This window comes from Poromitra crassiceps (assembly GCF_964638095.1).
Source record: "Poromitra crassiceps genome assembly, chromosome: 5".
In the NCBI taxonomy this organism is placed as follows: domain Eukaryota; kingdom Metazoa; phylum Chordata; class Actinopteri; order Beryciformes; family Melamphaidae; genus Poromitra; species Poromitra crassiceps.
In genome coordinates, this window is record NC_139642.1 from 41,026,896 (window position 1) to 41,047,733 (window position 20,838).

Consider the following 20,838-nt stretch of genomic DNA (forward strand, 5'->3'; position numbering starts at 1 on the left):
ACCGACGTCATATTGGCATGTTGACAGGGGCTGATTGGCTATTGAGGATGGGGTGATGAGTCAGGAGGCACACGTCATAACGGACATCACACTTAAGGTGGGAGCTGATGCCTATTGTGATGTGAGGTAACGTGACTGGTCTTCATCTTGAAACTAGGTTGAGACCAACATTATTAGATTATTGACTGCAGTGACCACAGGTAAACATTGTGCATCTTAGCTTGTTGATACACTAGATATGTGCACTGATCAGTGTTCATGTTGTGTGCTCCATCTTCTCCTCTGAGTTCACACTCCAAATAAACAACTATTGTTAGGCTTCTGCCTGATTGGGGGAAACAAACAGGGCCACTTGCCACCTGTCACTGAATAAATAACAGAATAAATCTGACAGCTTGGCCAATTGCACACAAAATTGCATGACACATTCAAATGCCTGTTGCATTTTAAATATGCTAACTAAATGTGAATTGCATATTTCGTTTTTACTGTGAGGTTCAATATAGGCACAGTGCCAACCAGGGATGGGACTCTTAATCATTCTGAGACCCAGGACTGTTTCTGCAAATCAGGGACATCAGCCAAATTCTGAGCAGGTGCATAATTGTATAATGTAGAAAACAAGTTACTCTTCAATAGCAAAACACATCCACACACACTCACACACTTAAAAAAAAAAGATACAAGTCGTGTTCGGAATGGTTCACTCATTCCCTCACTCACTCACTATTCCCCATGTAGTGTTTATCATAGTGTACTACATATGGGGAACGATCAAATACGTTTTTCGAAGCACACTACCTCACTCTTCTCTCCTTTGGTAAACACGACCGCATTGCATTGTGGTACATGGGAGAAAATGTAGGGTACATTCAGTCTATGGTACATTCGTTGTTGACTAGAAATTGCAGTGCATTGTGGACTATAGTGAATCAAATTAACAGTTGAGAATTCGGACACTAGTAAAAAAATGGCGAACACCCTATTTCTGTAATAGGGAGTAGGGACTGGTTTTGAGCAGGGCTATAGTCTGCAGGAAACCAAACAGAAATCATGTGATAAGCTGTGATATAGATAGTGCAGTTGGTGTCAGTATGACATTGGCTTTGGATTGACCCTAAACTCTCTGACTACAAAACATGAGGCAGTGGAGCATGCAAGGTCATGTAAGCTGTGTTCAAGCTCTAACAAGGGTTCTGTTTCTCACAGCGCACCTGGCTTTATGGAGAGTTGTCAACAGCTCACTGTCTCTCCATGGTACTATTATTGGCTGTATCATGTGTTAAGCCCTGCATTTTTTTACTTATGCATTCTGAATATATGAATGCAATTAAGAATGGGGTTTAACTCTACGAGGAAGGAAATATATAAAAAAAACGTTAGAAATAAAGAAGGAAAAATTGTAAGAATTGGGTTTGGTGTGGGCTTTTGAAGACCAGTGCCGAACTGATATATTTGCAACTGATAGCTTGCGTCAATGTACAATATTTTTTAAATGGGATCATTTTCATGCAAACAACAACAACATTGTCATCTTATCAGGTTGGAAAACCATGTCAAGGTGGAAAACTATGCATACTTTCAAACATATGAGAGGTAGGGCATCCGGGTAGTGCAGCAGGAGATTCCCTGCCTACTGTTGCCTACCAATACGAGGGTTGCAGGTTCGAGTCCCCGTGTTACCTCCAGCTTGGTCGGGCGTCCATACCTGCACAATATGCCGTGTCTGTGGGTGTGAAGCCGGATTAAGGGTATGTGTCCTGGTTGCTGCACTAGTGCCTCCTCTGTTTGGTGGGGGCGCCTGTTCGGGGGGGTGACTGGGGGGAATAGTGTGATCCTCCCATGTGCTACATCCTGCCAGTGAAACTCCTCGCTGTCAGGGGAAAAGAAGCGGCTGGCGACTGCACATGTATCGGAGGAGGAAGCATGTGCTAGTCTACAACTTTCCTCAGATGGGCAGAGGGGGTGGAGCAACGACCGGCCACCCTAGCAGGGAATTGGCCAAATACAATTGGGGAGAAAATGGGGTGGGTGTGGACAACGCTGACTAGCCCATAGTTTGACGGTATGTACATCTCACACCCAACAACGTAGTACGTATGTACTAGAGGAACTACAGTCAAAGCTGTGATGGGTGGGTGGGTGTTGTTGTTTAGTGCTGCTGTGCTTCGTAGCTTAGCTTTTGTGGGTCAAGGTCAGCCGTGGCCCCGGAGTTCATAGGGCCAGACTCCAGGGAAAAGTCACATGACTCATTCAAGCTGTCTGTTCTTATGATGGCTCTCACATGGCACTTTGTTTGGTCCATGACCAGTTACATCGCAAGGGCACATGCAGGCTTTTAGTGCTGCTGCATAGATCCCCTTCACATGACAAGCAGTGCTGCTATCCACTTCTTTCAAATTCAGGCTGAAAGTGGAACGCAGGGAAAATGGTAGTGCAAAGGCAGCCAATAATTTGGTTCAAATTGATGCTTATTGTTTACAAAATTGTATGCTCAAGTCCTATTCGATGTGGGATGCTGTGTTTCCCCAGTCAAGGTGGTTCTGCATAGGGTTGGGTACCGAAACACAAATGGTACTTACTGGACCGAATTGCAATGCAGATTTAGATACCTCATTTCGGTGCCATGCCTGAGCTGCTGAGTGAAATATCTGCCCTCTGGTGCTCTGAAACCAGCGCTGCATGCACCTTTACTAACATATCGTTTGGAGCGTGCTGCTTGAAATCATAAAAAGAAAAGAAAAATCAGATTAAAATGTTAAAAAGTATCGATTTAGGCACCGGTGTTGTTTTAGCACCGGTATTGAAAAAAATACAAACGATACCCTAGTTCTACAGGTGTCTGGAACATCTGTCTGACTACTGTATGTCATGGATTGAATGTTATGCAGCACCATTTGAATTCAGCACACATGCAGGTCCAATATTTATGCTTGACTGAGTGTAAATCAGACTATTTTGAGGATATAATTTTCAAGTTACATAGAAAAGAATAAATTAAAATGTATTTTTTTGTATCAGCCAGATATTTCACAGTGTAGGCTAATGTAAGTCAATATTTGGCATTCATTGAGAAATATAAATAAACCAGATTCGCTAACATCCGAGCCCATTTGCTTATGACTTGAGGTGAAATTGATTTAAAGTTGCATTCAAATATACAGTATCTTTCTACACTGTCTGGAAGTCTGAAGTTGGAATAAATATGACTCTGCTGTGTGCCTTTTTCACAGAATTGTGTTGCTAGGGAACAGTTTGGAACCTTGCTCATGTCCTGTCAGTTATTGTACTAGTACTGCAACAGGAAGTCAGCTGGGGGAAATTTTGAATGTTTATGTTGTCACGTTGGAACTGTCTATAAACAAAACATAACGTTGCACCTACTAATACACATCTGGAGGAGCAACTGCATTTTGACTAAGCCTAAATACTAAAGCGCATGTGACTAACTGCCATTCCGAATTTACCCACCGCGCCCCCCTCGGTGTCACTGATGTGTCGAGTCAGCCGATTGGACAAGACAAGGGCAGGGCCATTCTCTGCCCACCCTCCTATTTTAGCTCTGCCACCGCGTGTCACATCATGAGAGCATGTGTGCACGCGATGCCCCTGTATTGAGTCCTGACCCATTGGCTGTTCCTGCCCCTTTCACCCTGGCTACAAAGTGACAAATGTTCTCCCATTGCACAACATCTAAGGGCGTTATTTTTCCATAGCCCACCTCTGTTCACTTTCCCCATTGACGTGGGCAGGAGACATGTTACTGCTAATGTTGCCATGTGGATTTAGTGCTGCAGGTGTCTGCAGGGCAATGGTGCGCACGTCAGCTCATCAAGGTTGTTTTGGCTTCGTATGCTACGTTTGTTTAAAGATCACTCAAATAACACTTTGTTTCAGCCAAGTGAAAATGTCTGGCTTCAACTACCCAGGTTATCATAACCTACGTAGACAGAATGCATCACTGTCAAACCTGGCACATAAAATACAGAATTTGATTTTGTCCTTGAATGTTGCCATCTTTGAGCGGTAAGCTGTATAGTATACAGTATACAGCTGTATAGTATACAGCTTACCGCTCAAAGATGGCATGTATACAGACCCAAAAACCTCTCTTCTCCATGTATTCACAAAGCAGCTCAGAGTGCTGACTCGGGATCAAGTTCCTCCTATCTATTTGATCTGTTTCGATGATCATTTGTACGATAGGGCTACTTCAAGATCAGCACCTCACCGACAAAGACAATGGGCTCTTGATTTGTATTCTTTGAGTTGATGAAAAACTCCTTTATTCCTACTGCTAGAGGAAGACAATTTAGAAGCAGGTCATCCTTTTATAATCAGATGTCTCTTACTCATGATTGATCACAGTTGTGGCTATACTGTAGTGAGTGCAGCCTGCCGGAGAGGGCCAGGCTTGTTGGGCCTGGGGGGGTTGAAGTAGAGAAACAGTGCGCATGTCTGTCGTCACAGCTGCTCTGAGTCCCCGGGCCATGTGATGTGTCACCAGTCTATTTGTGAGCCGCCAGGTGGATAGGTTGTGCTCTGAGGCGTCTGAATCGTGTCAATCTAGTTCACTTCTCTCCCAACTCTACTTCTATTTGTCTTCTTTAACGGGACTGGAAATGAGCCTACACTATGGAGAGAGTTGTTGAGTGGGATTTATAATTTCGACGGAGAGCAATTGTGTGCATCGGTGAAGAAAGAAGATCCATTTGTTTTGTGGACTGAGAGTTACAGTGTGAGTGCTTGAACTCAAACATTCCTCTTTTTCATTGAACGGCTGGGTCACATTGGCCACATTCACACTGTGTCACACTGTGTCACACTGTGTGACACTGTGTCACACTGTGTCACACTGTGTCACACTGTGTCACACTGTGTGACACTGTGTGACACAGGGTCACATTGGCCTGAACGTCATTGTTGAGTCGATCGATGGCTGTCACCGCGTGCTGTCATGTTTCAGCTGAGGAAGTGGATATTTGATCAGGCTACAGATTGATTATTTGCGTGTTTTTACAGCCTGCATGATATTGACAACATACCGTCACAATGTGATTATTTTTGACAGATATTGCAGTTGTGAAATGGCTGGCAACTAACATCCCTTTAAAATGCTGGATTCAAGTTTGCACTATGCTTTGAGACATTTTCAGTGACTATAAAGATTGTGTTTGGTTCTGAATCTGAATAATGTAGATTCTACATTATCAATGAATATCCTCTTGTTGCTGTATACCTGAATTCAGTCAGATGCTGCTTATTGTAGATTTTTGTCTCTTCGATTATGGGTGTAGAAAAAGGAATTTGAAATGTCCATTATTATTGCAGCTTTTGCAAAATCGATATTGCCTCCTTTCACATTACAATATAAATCGAAGATGTTCAATTGACTTATTTGGCATTATTTACCCTGTCAAACCTGAGGGCTCTTCTGAGGGGACCGATGTCAGCAACCATGTTATATCTCATGTGCACCCATCCATATTGGGGATAACCAGAGGACGAGTGTGTCTTCTGTGGCATCCCACTTTAATAGGGCTGAAGAAATAGGAGTCGGCGGCTTCATGTTTGAGTTGTCGTGAGCAGGGTGTATACTGTACAGTGTCCCCAGCCACCCACCCACTAACATTCTACCATAGGGAATATGCTGTTATCTCCCTTGTCTGTATCGTAACATCTTGATTTCTCACTTCTTTCAGTTGTCTGGATCTGTAGTGTACAGCAGTAACACATTGAGTTCTGACTTCTTTCAGTTGTCTGGATCTGTACAGCAGTAACATCTTGAGTTCTGACTTCTTTCAGTTGTCTGGATCTGTACAGCAGTAACATCTTGAGTTCTGACTTCTTTCAGTTTGCAAACGCTCTTCGTGTTTGTGATATCAAAGGGTTATCCACACATTAGAAACATTAAGGCGGACCACCACAATATACTTGTTCCCAGGACTATTAAAACCTACCTGTTTGTGCGTAGATGACCAAATGTAAGTAGAATGTGTCCGTTAAGTTTAACAACTATGCCATGTGGAAACTGTTAGCCTTCATGTTGCACACCCACTATTTTAATGAGAGCTTACTGAGAGCTAGCAAAAAAGATAAAGGAAGAAAAAAAAGTGTAGCACTGTTTTGTTTTTTTACGTTATGTTGTCTTTGACACAAAGTAGTCAAAGTACCCCCCGCCGGCCATTCTGCCTAGCCACCACACATACATTTGGATTGTGTGGGAAACACTGGGACATTATGACTTGTATTGACCTCTATCGGGAGCAGTTAGTACTTGCAACAACATGAACAGCTCCCTGGCAGTGTGCGGCACAGCAGCACTAACCTGCCATCACTTCTATCCCCTTGAACTATAGTGACCTGCAGAAACAATTGTTACATTGTCACAATAGAGCCAAACATCATCATCCATCACATCATTTGAGTTTTTGGCTTCAGAGTGAAATGTGTGTCTGGCACATAGACTGTATAATAAATAGGTCAAAGGATAAGTAATAAACCAACCCTACCAGCTCTCTGCAGATATGCTGTGGTCATTTTGTGCTATTGGGCAGTACAAATTCTACTAATTCCATTGTCCCTTTTAAGTACCGTAATGGTTTTGTTCTTTGTCACCCAAAGTTGTTTACTTGAATAATTATAATGCCTTGCTTCAATGTACAGTATTGTAGTTGTAGCATAAAGCACGTGAAAGCAAGCCCTGACATTCTTCTCTTGTTTTGGCAACAGGTGAGTTGTCCTCTCTAGTGCTTTGGGAGGCGAGTGACAGCCAGGATGATTCTGGCCACCCTGAAAGGCATCGGGAAGCAGCTTCTGCGGGTGAAGGTTGTGGACTGTAACACAGAGGAGTCCCGCCTGTCGCGATGTCTCAACACCTTCGACCTGGTGGCGTTGGGCGTGGGCAGCACGCTGGGCGCGGGCGTCTACGTGCTGGCCGGGGCCGTGGCCCGGGAGAATTCTGGCCCTGCCATCGTCCTCTGCTTCCTCATCGCCGCCCTGGCCTCGGTGCTGGCCGGTCTGTGCTATGCCGAGTTTGGAGCCCGCGTCCCCAAAACGGGCTCAGCTTACCTCTACAGCTATGTGACTGTGGGAGAACTCTGGGCCTTCATCACAGGCTGGAACCTCATCCTCTCTTATGTCATCGGTGAGACACTTCAAATTAGGGATGGGCAATATTAATCTGATGCTGCCCCCATCTGGCAGAGTCAGGTTAGGGCGATATGGCAAAAATATCAAATCATGATTTCTTGAATGGTGATACTGTTTGTTTTGTTTTTTGTTTTGTTTTTCTATGAAGTGCGCTAAATGTTCGTGTAAGTCAAAGCCACATGTGAGATGTCACAAGTCACTTTTATTAAAACAAGTCTGTGTTCAAAATAAAATGCAAAGACGGGGTTTCCTTCCCTGACTATTGGTGCTTTCACAAAATATTTACACGATGAGATTTTTGATAAATAATCATCAGTAATGTGGATATAATGACTAAGTGAGTAAAGGCAAATAATAGAACAGTCTGGTAAGTTCAGAAAAATGACATGACTTTACTGTTATGCAGCCTTTAACACCAGGAAAAGACAACATTTATATAACGATATTGAAAATCTAAGATTATGTCTACAGTAGTCTCATATCACAATATCGATACAGTAATATCGCTATATTGCCCAGCCCTACTTCAAATGAAGGAAGGAAAGGAGTGATTTACAACTGCTACGGCAAATATTATTGCATGATTTACATGGTTACTCTCTCCGCAACACAGGAACTTCTAGCGTGGCCAGAGCCTGGAGTGCAACATTTGATGAGCTGATTGGAGGGCACATTGAGGAATTCTGCAGGCACTACATGAACATGAATGCCCCAGGGGTGCTGGCAGAGTACCCAGACATATTTGCTGTCTTCATCATTATCATTCTGACAGGTCCAGCACAATCTTTCTTGTTTATCTCTCATACATTTTGATATAATCGGCTTAGTCTCTGAAGTTCTGGTTTCATCTTTCCCACTCTTGTTTCTCGTCGTCCTGCAGGACTACTTGCGTTCGGGGTGAAGGAGTCAGCCATGGTTAATAAAGTATTCACCTGCATCAATGTGCTGGTGCTGATGTTTGTGGTCGTCTCGGGCTTGGTGAAAGGAAGCCTTAAGAATTGGCATCTGAACCCTGAAGAAATCATCAACGCCACCGCCAACTCAAGCCTTAAGTGAGTGTCTGAAATGGAAAATTTGTTCCTCAAATTTACTATTATTACTGATAACCTGCTGTATTATTCTCTAAACCAGTGGTTCTCAAACTTGTCCCCGGACGCCACTTTGAGAACCACTGCTCTAAACGACTTTTGTCCTCCTTTTCCTACCAGTGGGACGGAGCCCTTCTTACCATCACATGAAAGTCTGGGTGTGGGCGGCTTCATGCCTTTTGGCTTCAGTGGAGTCCTCTCTGGTGCCGCCACCTGCTTTTACGCCTTCGTAGGGTTTGACTGCATCGCCACAACAGGTGAGAGGAAATACTGATTGTTTTCTCTGTGTATTTCTCTTTAACTGCTCTCTAATATGAACGCGTATGATCCTCTTCCTCTGACCTCTCTGTTTCCCCCTGCAGGAGAAGAAGTGAAGAATCCCCAGAGGGCCATTCCTATTGGGATTGTGTCCTCCCTCCTTATCTGCTTTGTGGCGTACTTTGGTGTGTCTGCGGCGCTCACTCTGATGATGCCTTACTACCTGCTGGACAAGAACAGCCCCCTGCCTGTGGCCTTCAAGTATGTGGGCTGGGAGGGAGCCACCTATGCCGTGGCCATTGGCTCTCTGTGTGCCTTGTCGACCAGGTAGGTCTCCCAGCTGCCTCTCAGCATGAGAGTAGCAGAAGACTTTTCCAAGTTCTTTACCTAATCGTTCAGCATGCATTTTCAGGAGTGAATGGTCCATGTACTGTACAGTGAATATATAACCTTATTTTATCTTCTCCTGGCTAATTCCATACTTCATCTAAAAGTGGATTTAACCAGAAGCCACATTCACATGGACAGTTTATTCAAGACTTGTGGACTTTAAAGTCTCTCCCAAAACGACAGTAGATACTCCATTCTGGAGATCTTCCATTGCAGTGAATGGGAGATTGACATTGTAGACACAGAGACAATACCCATTGTGATTTTAGATGTGGGCACATTATCCAGTTTACAGCATTTAGTTCTACAATGCATTCAATTTGCATGTGAAACCTCAAACACATTTTCTGTTAATCCAAAAGAAGAGATCATTCTTCATTTCATTGTCATAATTGGTTAGAAGTTTGGTTCACTGGTTTCTAGGGATAGAAGAAAGTTGTTAATGTACACAAATATTGATTCAACTGTCTATTAGGTATGGGCATTTTAAGTCATTTAAATGTTCGAGTACTCACATTAAACTATTATAGAGTACTCACAAAAAAATCTAACTTAAGAATAAGTCTGAAATGAATACCCAAGCGAAAATGCGGGTATGGGTCCGTGTCCAACTGGAAACACACAAGCGAAACCAAAGTTTGGCTAACGCTAAACAGCTAGTTTCGTAGGCTAATAGGCCTGTAAGAATATCTATTACTATCTAATGCTTTCACATTTATGTAAATTGCCAATTTACATAAACATCACTGTTATGCCTGCCTGGTCATCATTCTGCCTGTAACATTAGATCCTGTAACGATGCTTGCGCAGATCTATCATTTTTGCTAGCAGTTCTGTCCAAAAAGTGCAAAAACAAAAAACAATTTGAGTACTCTATACGAGGAATCAGCGTGATGTCACGACGACAACAAACACCTGACTTCCGGGGGACTCTGCGGGGTGTACGCGCAAATCCATGCACGTCCACCCATGTGTATACATGCTAGTTGCTAGCTGTTAGCAGTCAGCTAACATTAGTTGTGTGGCAATAAAATGCCGCTGAATGACCAGTTTGATATAACGGCCCACCAGCTGTGATATCTGTTGGCTAGTTGTTGATATTTATAACAATATTGTGGCTCTAAAATATCGTTTTTAGCTGTGCGGTGACACTGTCATGGCGGCGACTCTCGTTCCGCTCCTCTCTGCTGCGCTCTGCGCGTACTCGTTTCCCCCCCAGTGATGCTGTTTGTTTAGCAAAATGCTGATCGGCTGATCCCTCGGATATACGTTGAACCATTGAACAAATACTGACATCTAAATATCCCTACTGTCTATAATCATCAAACTAATTTAAACTGTATTTTAGCGTGCTTTTTTGCTTCTCGGGTGTGAATCTTATTTCTCCTGATAACCTGTCCCCTGGTATATTTCTAACGGCGTGCATTCACTTGCACGGCATGGTTTTCTGTCTCTCCCCTACTAGCTTACTAGGCGCCATGTTCCCAATGCCCAGAGTGATCTGGGCCATGGCGGAGGACGGCCTGCTCTTCAAAAGTTTGGCTAAAATCAGCTCACGAACCAAAACTCCCCTAACAGCTACAGTAACATCAGGCGTTGTGGCAGGTGAGGTCACCGACCTAAACCCACTAACTGGTTGACTTTCCTCTCAGAACCCTACAGGATGCTCTTGCCACACAGGGCCTCAACACACAGTGAGCCCTCAGCCGCCAATCAAAACCAATAGGGACTGGTATGAAAATGTCATATCATGTTATAGTGACCACAATCATCAGTATTATCGCGGTATTGTTAAAAACTACTGATACACTCGCTGAAATCATTTCACCAAAGCTGCGCGCCTGCATCTGGAAGACTGTTGCTAACTTCGCTTGATGATGAACAGTATTGAACGTGTTTTTCAAAGCACAGTAATCACAGTAACACAGCAATCATGGTTTTATTGATCATTAAAATTTGAAAGGGTGATACTAAGCATCAGGAATTTTATCACGGGTTATCATTAAACCAATGTCCTAATATGGACACATGCGTTGTAGCCCTGCGAATTCAATTATTTTCACTCCCCTCTGGTCCATTGAGATGTTGGGCTGAGAAGGGCATCAGTTCAGGCCTTGTGTGAAGCCAGAGTTCACCAGCATTCTATTGAAAGTGATGAATCTCTGCCTCCCCCTCCTCCTCCATTCACCCTCGGCCTAGTCTCCTTGGCTCCATGTTTCCACTGCCGCGCATTGTCTATGCTATGGCTCGCGATGGCCTGCTCTTCTCGTTTCTGGCGCGTGTCAGCGAGAGGAAGACGCCCATCATCTCCACCGTGGTGGCAGGTTTGATGTCTGGTAGGTGGTTGAGAAATGGCCGATAGCAACAGTGCCCACTTGTGGAAGGAGGATGGTGGCAATGTCACATTGGATTGTAAATACTGTAAATGGAGCTGGACAGTAGCAGTCTGAAAATTGTTTGTTTTGTTACAGAGTGAATTATGAAATTGATACAATATTGTCATATTGCCATATTGCTGACGTTGTGTATTTTTCTGCAGCGGTCATGGCCTTCCTGTTTGACCTGAAGGACCTAGTGGACCTGATGTCCATCGGCACGCTGCTGGCCTACACGCTGGTGGCTGCCTGTGTGCTGGTCCTCAGGTACTGGAGTCTCCCACCACTCACTCTCTTTATCTGACCTAAGGCTGAGGACACACTAGAGGGTTATCAAGCAGATTGACACTTAACACTTTTTTTGGTCCATCTTGACAATTCAAAAGGGAATCGCTGATTAGGGACTTGGTCAGTCCAGATGATCTGTTTTACAGATTAACCATACTGCTCGACTCGCACACTAAGCCGCCCTGATCAGATCAAACATGTTTGATATTTGCAACTCCACTTCTGGAAGGATCCTGAAGTGTGTGGGGATGAAATATTCAGTCATGACATAGTGGATTACACCTATAGCCACGAGAGTCACATTTACAGGTGAGGTGGAAGAGTTCTATTCAAAAGATATATGAATGATAACCTCAATGTCTAGTGTGAGCATTTCAGGATTTTAAATGTCTTCTAGTTTGTCCCCAGCCTTACTGCACAGCAACCCTAACAGTCCTGGGCCAGTGTCTTTGTCTGGTGTTGACTGTCAGTGTTGTGGTCTGAAGGTACCAGCCGGAGCAGCCCAGCATGGCCTATGAGATGGCCAACACGCTGGACGAAGCAGAAATCGCGGAGCCCTTTAACGAAGGAACGGTCAGCTTCCTGCCAGAGCCGGACGATGAGCTCAGCATCAAGAACCTTCTTTCCCCTCAAAACACAGAGCCTTCCCCGCTGTCCGGTTTCACCGTCAACATCTGTACCAGCACACTTGGTGAGACACACATACTTTAGGATATACTGAATGAAAATGCATTACCTATGCTGAAGAATTGAGCCGCTTATCGGAGCAGCGTGTTATCTGATTGGCCTTCTCTTTACTCTGCCTCTTTCCCCTCCAGGTGTTTTGGTCTGTGTCTTCTGTGTTGTTGCTGTTCATGGAGGATTTGCACCCTGGTCACTGTCCCTCCTCAGTATCATCATGGTCATCTGTCTGCTCATCACCTTTATTATATGGAAACAGCCAGAGAGCAAGGCCAAGCTTCACTTCAAGGTCGAGATTTGTTCTGCTTTTTCACACAGGCTTCTGCTGTAGTGATGATATGGATGTTGTCAGGATGTGGGAATTGCATTGACTCAATCACTCATTTGTCGCCCTGAGAGTTTCACAAAAGGACAGAGAAGAGCCTGCAATTTTATTACTGTAGTCTGAAGGCTGTCAAATAAAATGAACAAAACAAACAACAAGCAATCAGCTAAACGGGACACTGCAAACCCAATTAACAACACCCATAGCTTGGCATGGTCAACCAATCAAAACTGAGAAAATATACTGGGCTCACAGCAAACTGACAGCAGTATGGCAGTATAATGAGAGCAAAACAAGTTATCTGGTAAAGTTGATAAAAAAAATAGTTAAAAAATTAGGTCTGTCGCCCAATTTAGGAGCTCTGATGGTAAATTTGGTGTGGAACTGCTGGAAATGTGTTGATAAGCTCGCACTGCAGTATGTCCTCATGAAGTATTGGCAAATTGTCCTTGATTTATTTGCTCACTTTGGTTTTCAGTTTTGTGCATGATTGATTTGTAGCTGTGATTTTGAGACATTTGAGACATTTACCTTCCACAATCCACATTCAACCATTATTTATGGTCCCCCAGTCAGCAGGCACAAAGTAAAATATCTCAGGAATCAATATTCCTGATGTGTGAGGTTGTAATTTCACAACTCATTAAATGCATCTCTCCTCACAGGTTCCCCTCCTGCCCTTCCTCCCTGTCGCCAGCATGTTTATCAATGTCTATCTGATGGTGCAGCTGGACAGAGGCACCTGGATGCGCTTTGCCATCTGGATGGCCATAGGTACATTTAAGTTTTAACTAACAATACCAAAAAGCTAGAAAGTCTGAGCTCAATTTAGTTTAATTTTTAGTCATTCCGAAATGATAATGCATAATGTTTGGTTATACCGTAATAAGATTAGGTTGTGAAGGGAAATTCATGTCTTTACATTAATGTTTCTACACCATTTCTAGGTTTTATTATCTACTTTAGCTACGGTTTTCGCAACAGTGCAGAGGCAGCGTTGACCAGGTCCAGTCCTGACAGTTACAAACCAGTCTGCACACTCGGTGGACAGCCCATGGCCATCGAGAAAGAGGCCTTCCTGCACAACGGACTGAGTGCCACAGGAGACGAGGAGGATGACGACGATTCCTAAGGAAACACGAGGTTCAGTAATCCTCTCTGGGTCTCTTCTGAACAGCTCAGCATTCGCACCTATTAGATTATCACAAATGGCTATACATCCAGGAGACTGTGGCACTCCTCCAACCAGAGAAATCAGTTTCCTCACCAATGCCAGAAATGATGATTTAAAAATGCAATAACACAAATCTCTGCAATAACCCTGAAAAACAGCTGTCTAGCTAAAAGTCATATTGTGTGTTTTGCACTTTGATGTGATCAAAGCACCACTTAATGATAGGCAAGTTACAAAATAGTCGTTTTAACAACATATTATCCTGAAATATCTATTATACAATCAATCAATTTTTAGTTAGATTCCACTTTCACTTTCATTCAAAGTGTATCAATATGAGCCTCATTCGTCCTTTTTTGTACGCTTTCATCTTAAAATCTTTTCTTTTATGTTCATGAAAATGCTAGCTTGTTGAGCATGTTCAAATGTCAGATCTTTTCTTTCTGCTGAAACTTTTGATGCTAAGAGGTACCCAGAATTGAAAACCTCTGCTTTTAGTTTAAAAAAAAAGCTGTTTGCAAAAGACACATTATGAATCTCAAAAGCATTTTTATTTTAGTTTATTTTTAAATTAACGAGGCTCATCATTTCCTTCGAAAATATACCCCAACAGCCGGGGGAGACAGTGCTGGTTACTGTGTCCAAATCCATGGGAGATTATTCTCTAAACTTCACTCCGATTTTCAGCATTATAATGAATTGACAAGAACTGAATAACTTTTACCTCAGTTGCTCAGGTGCTCATGTCAGAAAGATGATCGTTCTCAAACACAGTGGGAAATGTTAACATTATCTGCCTTTTGTGATACTGTTGCATCTCTTTAGTGTACAGTACATTAACAGTATATGTAACTCAGGCATGGTGCTGTAAGGTACGTTAACTTAGGCAGTATTTCTCTGTGTAAGAGAGTTGATGGTATCTATTTGGATTTGTCTTGTAGCCAACTGAGGATTTCCTCATCACACACTTGATTATTAGAGATCAAATGCACTATAATCTCATACCGGGAGTTTCTGTCAGAGTGCCTTTCACCAGTGACATCACCAGTGCCTATTTCCTAATCAATGTCAACCCCATAGAGGTGTGATATTCTCATATCACTGACTGGTATTGCCAAACATAGATTTCCTGTATATATTCAGTTAGCATTTTCATTCATACTTTTAGTATGCATACCTCCATACAGGATATGGTATTGGTTTCCATAGTGATGAGACTCATTCTCTTTCAATTGGTAATTTTGTCAGTCAGTATATAATGATATTGATATGTAAATGAAAATTGATGGTACGAACAGATTCCAGGGCAGCTAAAATCAGAAAGTGACACATCGAGGTGTCCGTGTTGAACAGGCTGAAAATGCACAATGGTGAAATTGCCCTTTAACGAGTCCCTTTTGTTTGGTTCAAAACACTATGGTATATATATATGTTTCGTTTTTTGCTATGTATGTTTTGCTTTGAATGCAGCCCCACTAACCAGATGACCTTGTGAGTTGATCACAGAAACCAATAAGCCAAATTCTGTTACGAGTATTTGGATAATGCTACAAAAAAAAACATTTAAAATTTTTAACTATTTATTAGCAAATCCAGTGCGAGTTTTCTACAGATAACATTTTAGTACATTTTAGTATCCACCCAAAATACAGTTTTAAAGGATTTTGAATGAAACATGTAAAATAAAATAAAAAAAAATAATGTCATTGCATTTTAGATATCTAATGGCAAATGAGATTGTGTTACAGTAAGTTAGTTAGCTTTCTCTTTACTGTTCATGTTTTGTAAATATCATGCTTTTGTAATATATTACTGTAGTCACATCCTCCATCTCCACCTTTGCAGCATCTAGCCTTTAATTGTAACTGAGAGCCGTTAATATACAAGATTTCTCCTCTGTCTTTAGCTCAGATTCATTGTTACATGTCCCCGTTTCAAAACACTAATTTCTCTAGCATCTTATTGCTGGTTTTGGCTTTCTTGTATATAATTTTGATTTTGCTCAAATGTAAAACACTATCACATTTTTTCAAAAGTTCTCAACAAACCTGAAGGGCGCTAACGACTAGTCCACAGCTTTTATTGCTAAAAACGATTTAGTCATGGCACAAATACAAACTGTGCAAATGGTGTAGCTGTTTAATGGTTATAATGTATTTGTTGAAAAATACAAGCAAAGGGTAATATTACATTCATCAGATGAATATCCTATCCCACTGAGTTCATGTTGATATATTAAGCACCGGTTTAACAGACATGGTTTATGCCTTTTTTTCCTGGTTTCCTGGTTTCATTATAAAGTAATGTCCATCTAGGTATTGGCTTTATCCATGTATGTAAAAACAGAAATTGTATGATTTATTTTGTCTTTGACATGTCTATTTTGTGTATAGATTTGCATGCGCTAAAAAGCGTTTAAGCTTTTTCACCTTAAATAAAGGGAAATTGATTTTATAGTACTGCTAAGTTCTAAACGCGTTTAAAAGCATAGCACAACGGTGATCTTTTGCATTCTGTTTTTTGTTTTTCACTCATTCAGCATGTGTCATCCTAGTTGTTGTATAGTTGTATAGTTCCTGCTGTAAATAAACAATGCTGAAGATTGAACGCACAGCTTGTCTCTGGTTTGAGAAGATATGCAAGTTAAGATGAGATAAGTTTGACTGAGAATTTTGTGTTTTTGCCACGATTTTCAAAGTGTGATTGTTAATATGTTTTATGGCACATTTTTGTGAACACTAACTCAAGAACAATTATTATGATATAAACGTCTTAAACGTTTTTTAAGTATTTATTTATTTGCACATATATATTTTAAAAAAATTGAAAAGGAAAACTGCAAAAGCATGTGCCAGTAGAGACCGAGACAGGAAACTATAGGTGGGCTTATTCTGGGTCTCTACCTCAGAAATTAAACCAATATTAATAAAAATCCATACAAAGCATAATTAAATAAACAAAAACAAGATAAAAGAAACAAACAAACCATAAATAAGAAAAAGACAAGCAACAGTAAAAAAGAGAGTATGTAGACCAGGGATGGGCAACTTTTATGATAGAGAGGGCCACAAAGAAATGTCCTCGCTACGAGAGGGCCTAATTGTGACAGTGCACTTCCACCAGTAGCCTACTGTAACATCATCACTCCTAATTATAACTACTGTACACATTTTATGAAAAGGACTGGCAATCAAAGTTTATTATACCAACATTTACATTCTTAATATTCACATTTACTAATTATTCCATTCAGATGACACCAGAAACTTTGCTCTAGCTTTAAAACAGCCTGCTACAGCAATTTGATGGGGTACATCACCAAAATATGTCATATTAATCTGATTAGTAATGTTGCATGCGCAATGTGCATCCTGGATATACAGTAGTTTGATACAATAGCGTTAGCTCAAATGCTAATGTTAAACAGTATGTGGATGGACAATGCTAACGCCATTAGCATCATGTTCTGGGATGTACAGTCAGAGCGAAAATACATCAAAAAGTATTTTGATACAAATTACAAATACTTGCTCAAAAAATGTAACACAATACAAATACAAAATACTGGTCTGAAAAATGTATTTGAAATACAAATACATATTTTGTATTTTGAAAATACATAAAAATACATTTTATAAAAACTGATAAAGAGCTGCAACAATTAGTCAATTCATCGATTCATTGCCAAATATTACATTAATTGCCTATTTTGATAATATATTAATCATTTTGAGCCATTTCTTTAAGGAAACATGTCCTAATTCTCTTATTCCAGCATCTCAAATGTGAAATGTTCTTGTTTCTTTAGATGGTAAATCGTCTCTTTAGTCCTCTGTGACAGTATTCTCTTTTGTGTAATGTACCCTCTAACACACTCTCCATTTCAGTTTTAGTTGTTTTTCAGCACAACTAATTTCTCCCTCACTTCAACTGTATGATGCATGACGCCTTCTGCAGAAGTGTCATTGAAACTGCAGTTGCCCCCTCAGATTTTTTTGGGGGGGGGGGAGAGAAAATAAATCATGGCGGTCATTAGTAGTAGAGCATCAATCCCCTTTTCAAACATGTGAAAATGAAATGCTGTTAGTTATTATAGGCATAGTTTGCATAGCAAGTTAGTTGGCTTACTTGTACCTACCATGCAGCTAAATTTAGCATTTTAATGTTAGCCAGAGCTGTTATGGCAGTGAGCTGTTAGTTTTTACCACCACTATCACAGGTTATATTGTAGTTAGTTACCGTAGAAAAACACTGAATTCCATTTGATGTATCCAGGTCAATATGCAGTTCTTGTGGATACAACAGTCTTTTTATCTGAATAACATTTTAGGTGAAGCAAGATTTAGCTATTTCAAGAAAAGTGGCAGCAGTCTAGAAGCTATAGCGTAGAAGTGAGGTCTCCAGACCATAGTTCAAGCAGAAGGCCACTCACGCGTAATCCGATCTCAACGTGGTCAAAAATCCTAGTATGACGTCTGCTATGACGTCAAACATGACGTCAGTTAATCCTCATATATATAGCAAGGGTTCTACGTCACCTCTCTCTCTCTGGCCGATCATAGCAGCAGCAGCCCACGGCAGTCCATCTCCCTTGAAGCCGGCCTCCGAAGCGTTGTTTTGCCCCACCCACCTCCCCAGTCCACCACCAACGAGTCTTGACTCCTGATCCCCCACGGGGGGGGGATCTCCTAGCCCATGCAGGCGCCCTCCTCTGCCTCAAGAGCAGCGCCACTGGCCAATGGAGTCAAGCGCCGGGGGGGGGAAAGAGAAAGAGAGAGCAGAAAGTCAGGGTAGTCGCGCCAAGGCAGCCAAGTAGGCCAAGCCGGGAAGCGCCAAGCTAAATTCTAATGTACCAAGATCGAAGGCCCGACCGAGTTGGGAGCGCCGGCCGCAAATAGCCGTTAGCCGCTAAAAGGTCGAAGGCCGGAAAAGTACAATCGCGAAGCGCCAAGGCGGCCAGGTAGGCTAAGCTGGGAAGCGCTATCGCGAGGTGCCCGACCGAGTTGGGAGCGCCAGCCGCAAATAGCTGTAAGTCGCTAAAAAGGTCGAAAGCAGGAAAAGTACAATCGTGAAGCGCCAAGGCGGCCAGGTAGGCTAAGCTGGGAAGCGCTATCGCGAGGTGCCCGACCGAGTTGGGAGCGCCAGCCGCAAATAGCTGTAAGTCGCTAAAAAGGTCGAAGGCAGGAAAAGCAAGATCGAAGGCCCGACCAAGTTGGGAGCGCCAGCCGCAAATAGCTGTAAGTCGCTAAAAAGGTCGAAGGCCGGAAAGTACGATCGCGAAGCGCCAAGGCGGCCAGGTAGGCCAAGCTGGGAAGCGCTATCGCGAGGTGCCCGACCGAGTTGGGAGCGCCAGCCGCAAATAGCTGTAAGTCGCTAAAAAGGTCGAAGGCCGGAATAGTGCAATCAACTACTGGCGCCTGCAGATCTCAATTAACCTCCGGTAATCAGATCTTCCTTTTGGGGGATCTCCTAGCCCATGCAGGCGCCCTCCTCTGCCTCAAGAGCAGCGCCACTGGCCAATGGAGTCAAGCGCCAAAGCATTTGCCATGCACGCCGATTGCTAAATAAAGTTTGTCTAATCCTACCAACTGGCCTCTCCTGATTGAAGTGAGGCGCCCTCCTCTGCCTCAAGAGCAGCGCCACTGGCCAATGGAGTCAAGCGCCAAAGCATTTGCCATGCACGCCGATTGCTAAATAAAGTTTGTCTAATCCTACCAACTGGCCTCTCCTGATTGAAGTGAGTGACTAAGCTAATAACCATAAAAGCACAAATACTTGACTAAAATCTCTAAATAAATATACAGTATTTACCCTAATGAGAAAAGGAGCAATATATCGATGGTTAAAACGGAATAATGACATCACAACAGTCTAATCCTAATGTTAATTTAAAATTAGATATTCCTCTAAATCTGGCTTCAAATGTCCCAACATTTTAGAAATAGCTAAATGGACCCATTCATAGATAAATCAATCAATCATGAGTGGATTCAGCACACTTTATCTGAGCAGAATGATTGAATCATTGCAGATCTATTCAGACCTTAGGTCGCCACCGAATTGTTTTTGCCCGGGACCTTTGGTCGCTGCCGAATGTCAGCCCCTCAGAATTTTGACTTGCATGTGCCCCCTGGCCTTCTGTGAGGGCTTTTGACTTACAGTATAGGCAGCATTTCTACATGTTAACCTGATCATGTTTAGCCATAGATATCTGACATCATAATAGTATATACATATATATAACTGAAATCTAGAAAAAACATAGTAGGTCCCCTTTAAACAACTTCATATCCACCACCATCATCATCATATGAAAGGGAGCCAGTGGACTTTGTTTAAATTGTTGTCCCACTGATGATGTCACAATGGCTATGACATCATCATTGATGTCATCAGTGACATCATTATTGACTAAAATCATCTTATGACATCACTGATGATGTCATAGGCATGTGAAGTTGAGCAATTGTGCACTGAGTATGCCAACAGCAGGCGAGGCCACGTAGCAGCCGGCGGGTGAGGCCGCACAGCGGGTGAGCTACACTACACTACTTAATTCTGCTGAACTCAGACCTCTTGTCCTCACTTGGGGACACCTAATCTACAATTTTGTCCTAGTAGAAGAAGAAAAATCTACTTCCTGTCAATACAAGATGGCTACCAAACAACCAAATCCTTCTACCAGCACTCCCGAGACAAACGTGGCCAAGGTAATAAACCTGATCAAATTATATGGATCAAACTTGTTGATTTATGCTTAGGACCCTTTGAAGTTTGTAAAGGCATGCAGGTTTGAAAATAATTGTGCATTAGTAACAAAGTACAGTGTTACTAAAATTGAAGCACTTGTGCGAAGACAGTGGGTTAATCTTTTTTCTGAGGTGAAGGTGTAAGTGAGAAAACATTGTTTGGGGAGATAAGGGAAGGCACTAATAGTTTACAAGTCTAAATAGTTCTTGGGTGTGGTATAAAATATAAATATAAACCATAAATATAAATTATAAATGTAAATAATAAATACTATCAATCATACATATTTCTATGTGTTTTTTGTGTGTTTCCAGGGCATGTTGATCTCACAGCTGCTGAAAAATTGCTGTATTGTTT

The 20,838-nt window shown here is 42.1% G+C and overlaps 1 protein-coding gene across 1 annotated transcript; it reads left to right on the top strand.

Moving 5' to 3' along the window:
* Window positions 1-6,777: 6,777 nt before the first annotated feature.
* LOC310777253 (high affinity cationic amino acid transporter 1-like) lies at window positions 6,778-16,316 on the top strand (the record flags this gene model as incomplete). The annotated part of the gene is made up of 11 exons (XM_083637557.1): window positions 6,778-7,147; window positions 7,766-7,924; window positions 8,033-8,204; window positions 8,361-8,497; window positions 8,603-8,825; window positions 10,354-10,493; window positions 11,428-11,530; window positions 12,037-12,242; window positions 12,370-12,521; window positions 13,223-13,331; window positions 13,505-16,316. The coding sequence occupies 11 exons, from the start codon at window positions 6,778-6,780 to the stop codon at window positions 13,687-13,689; spliced, it is 1,956 nt and encodes a 651-aa protein (XP_083493683.1). The 3' UTR covers window positions 13,690-16,316.
* Between the last annotated feature and the right edge of the window lie 4,522 nt (window positions 16,317-20,838).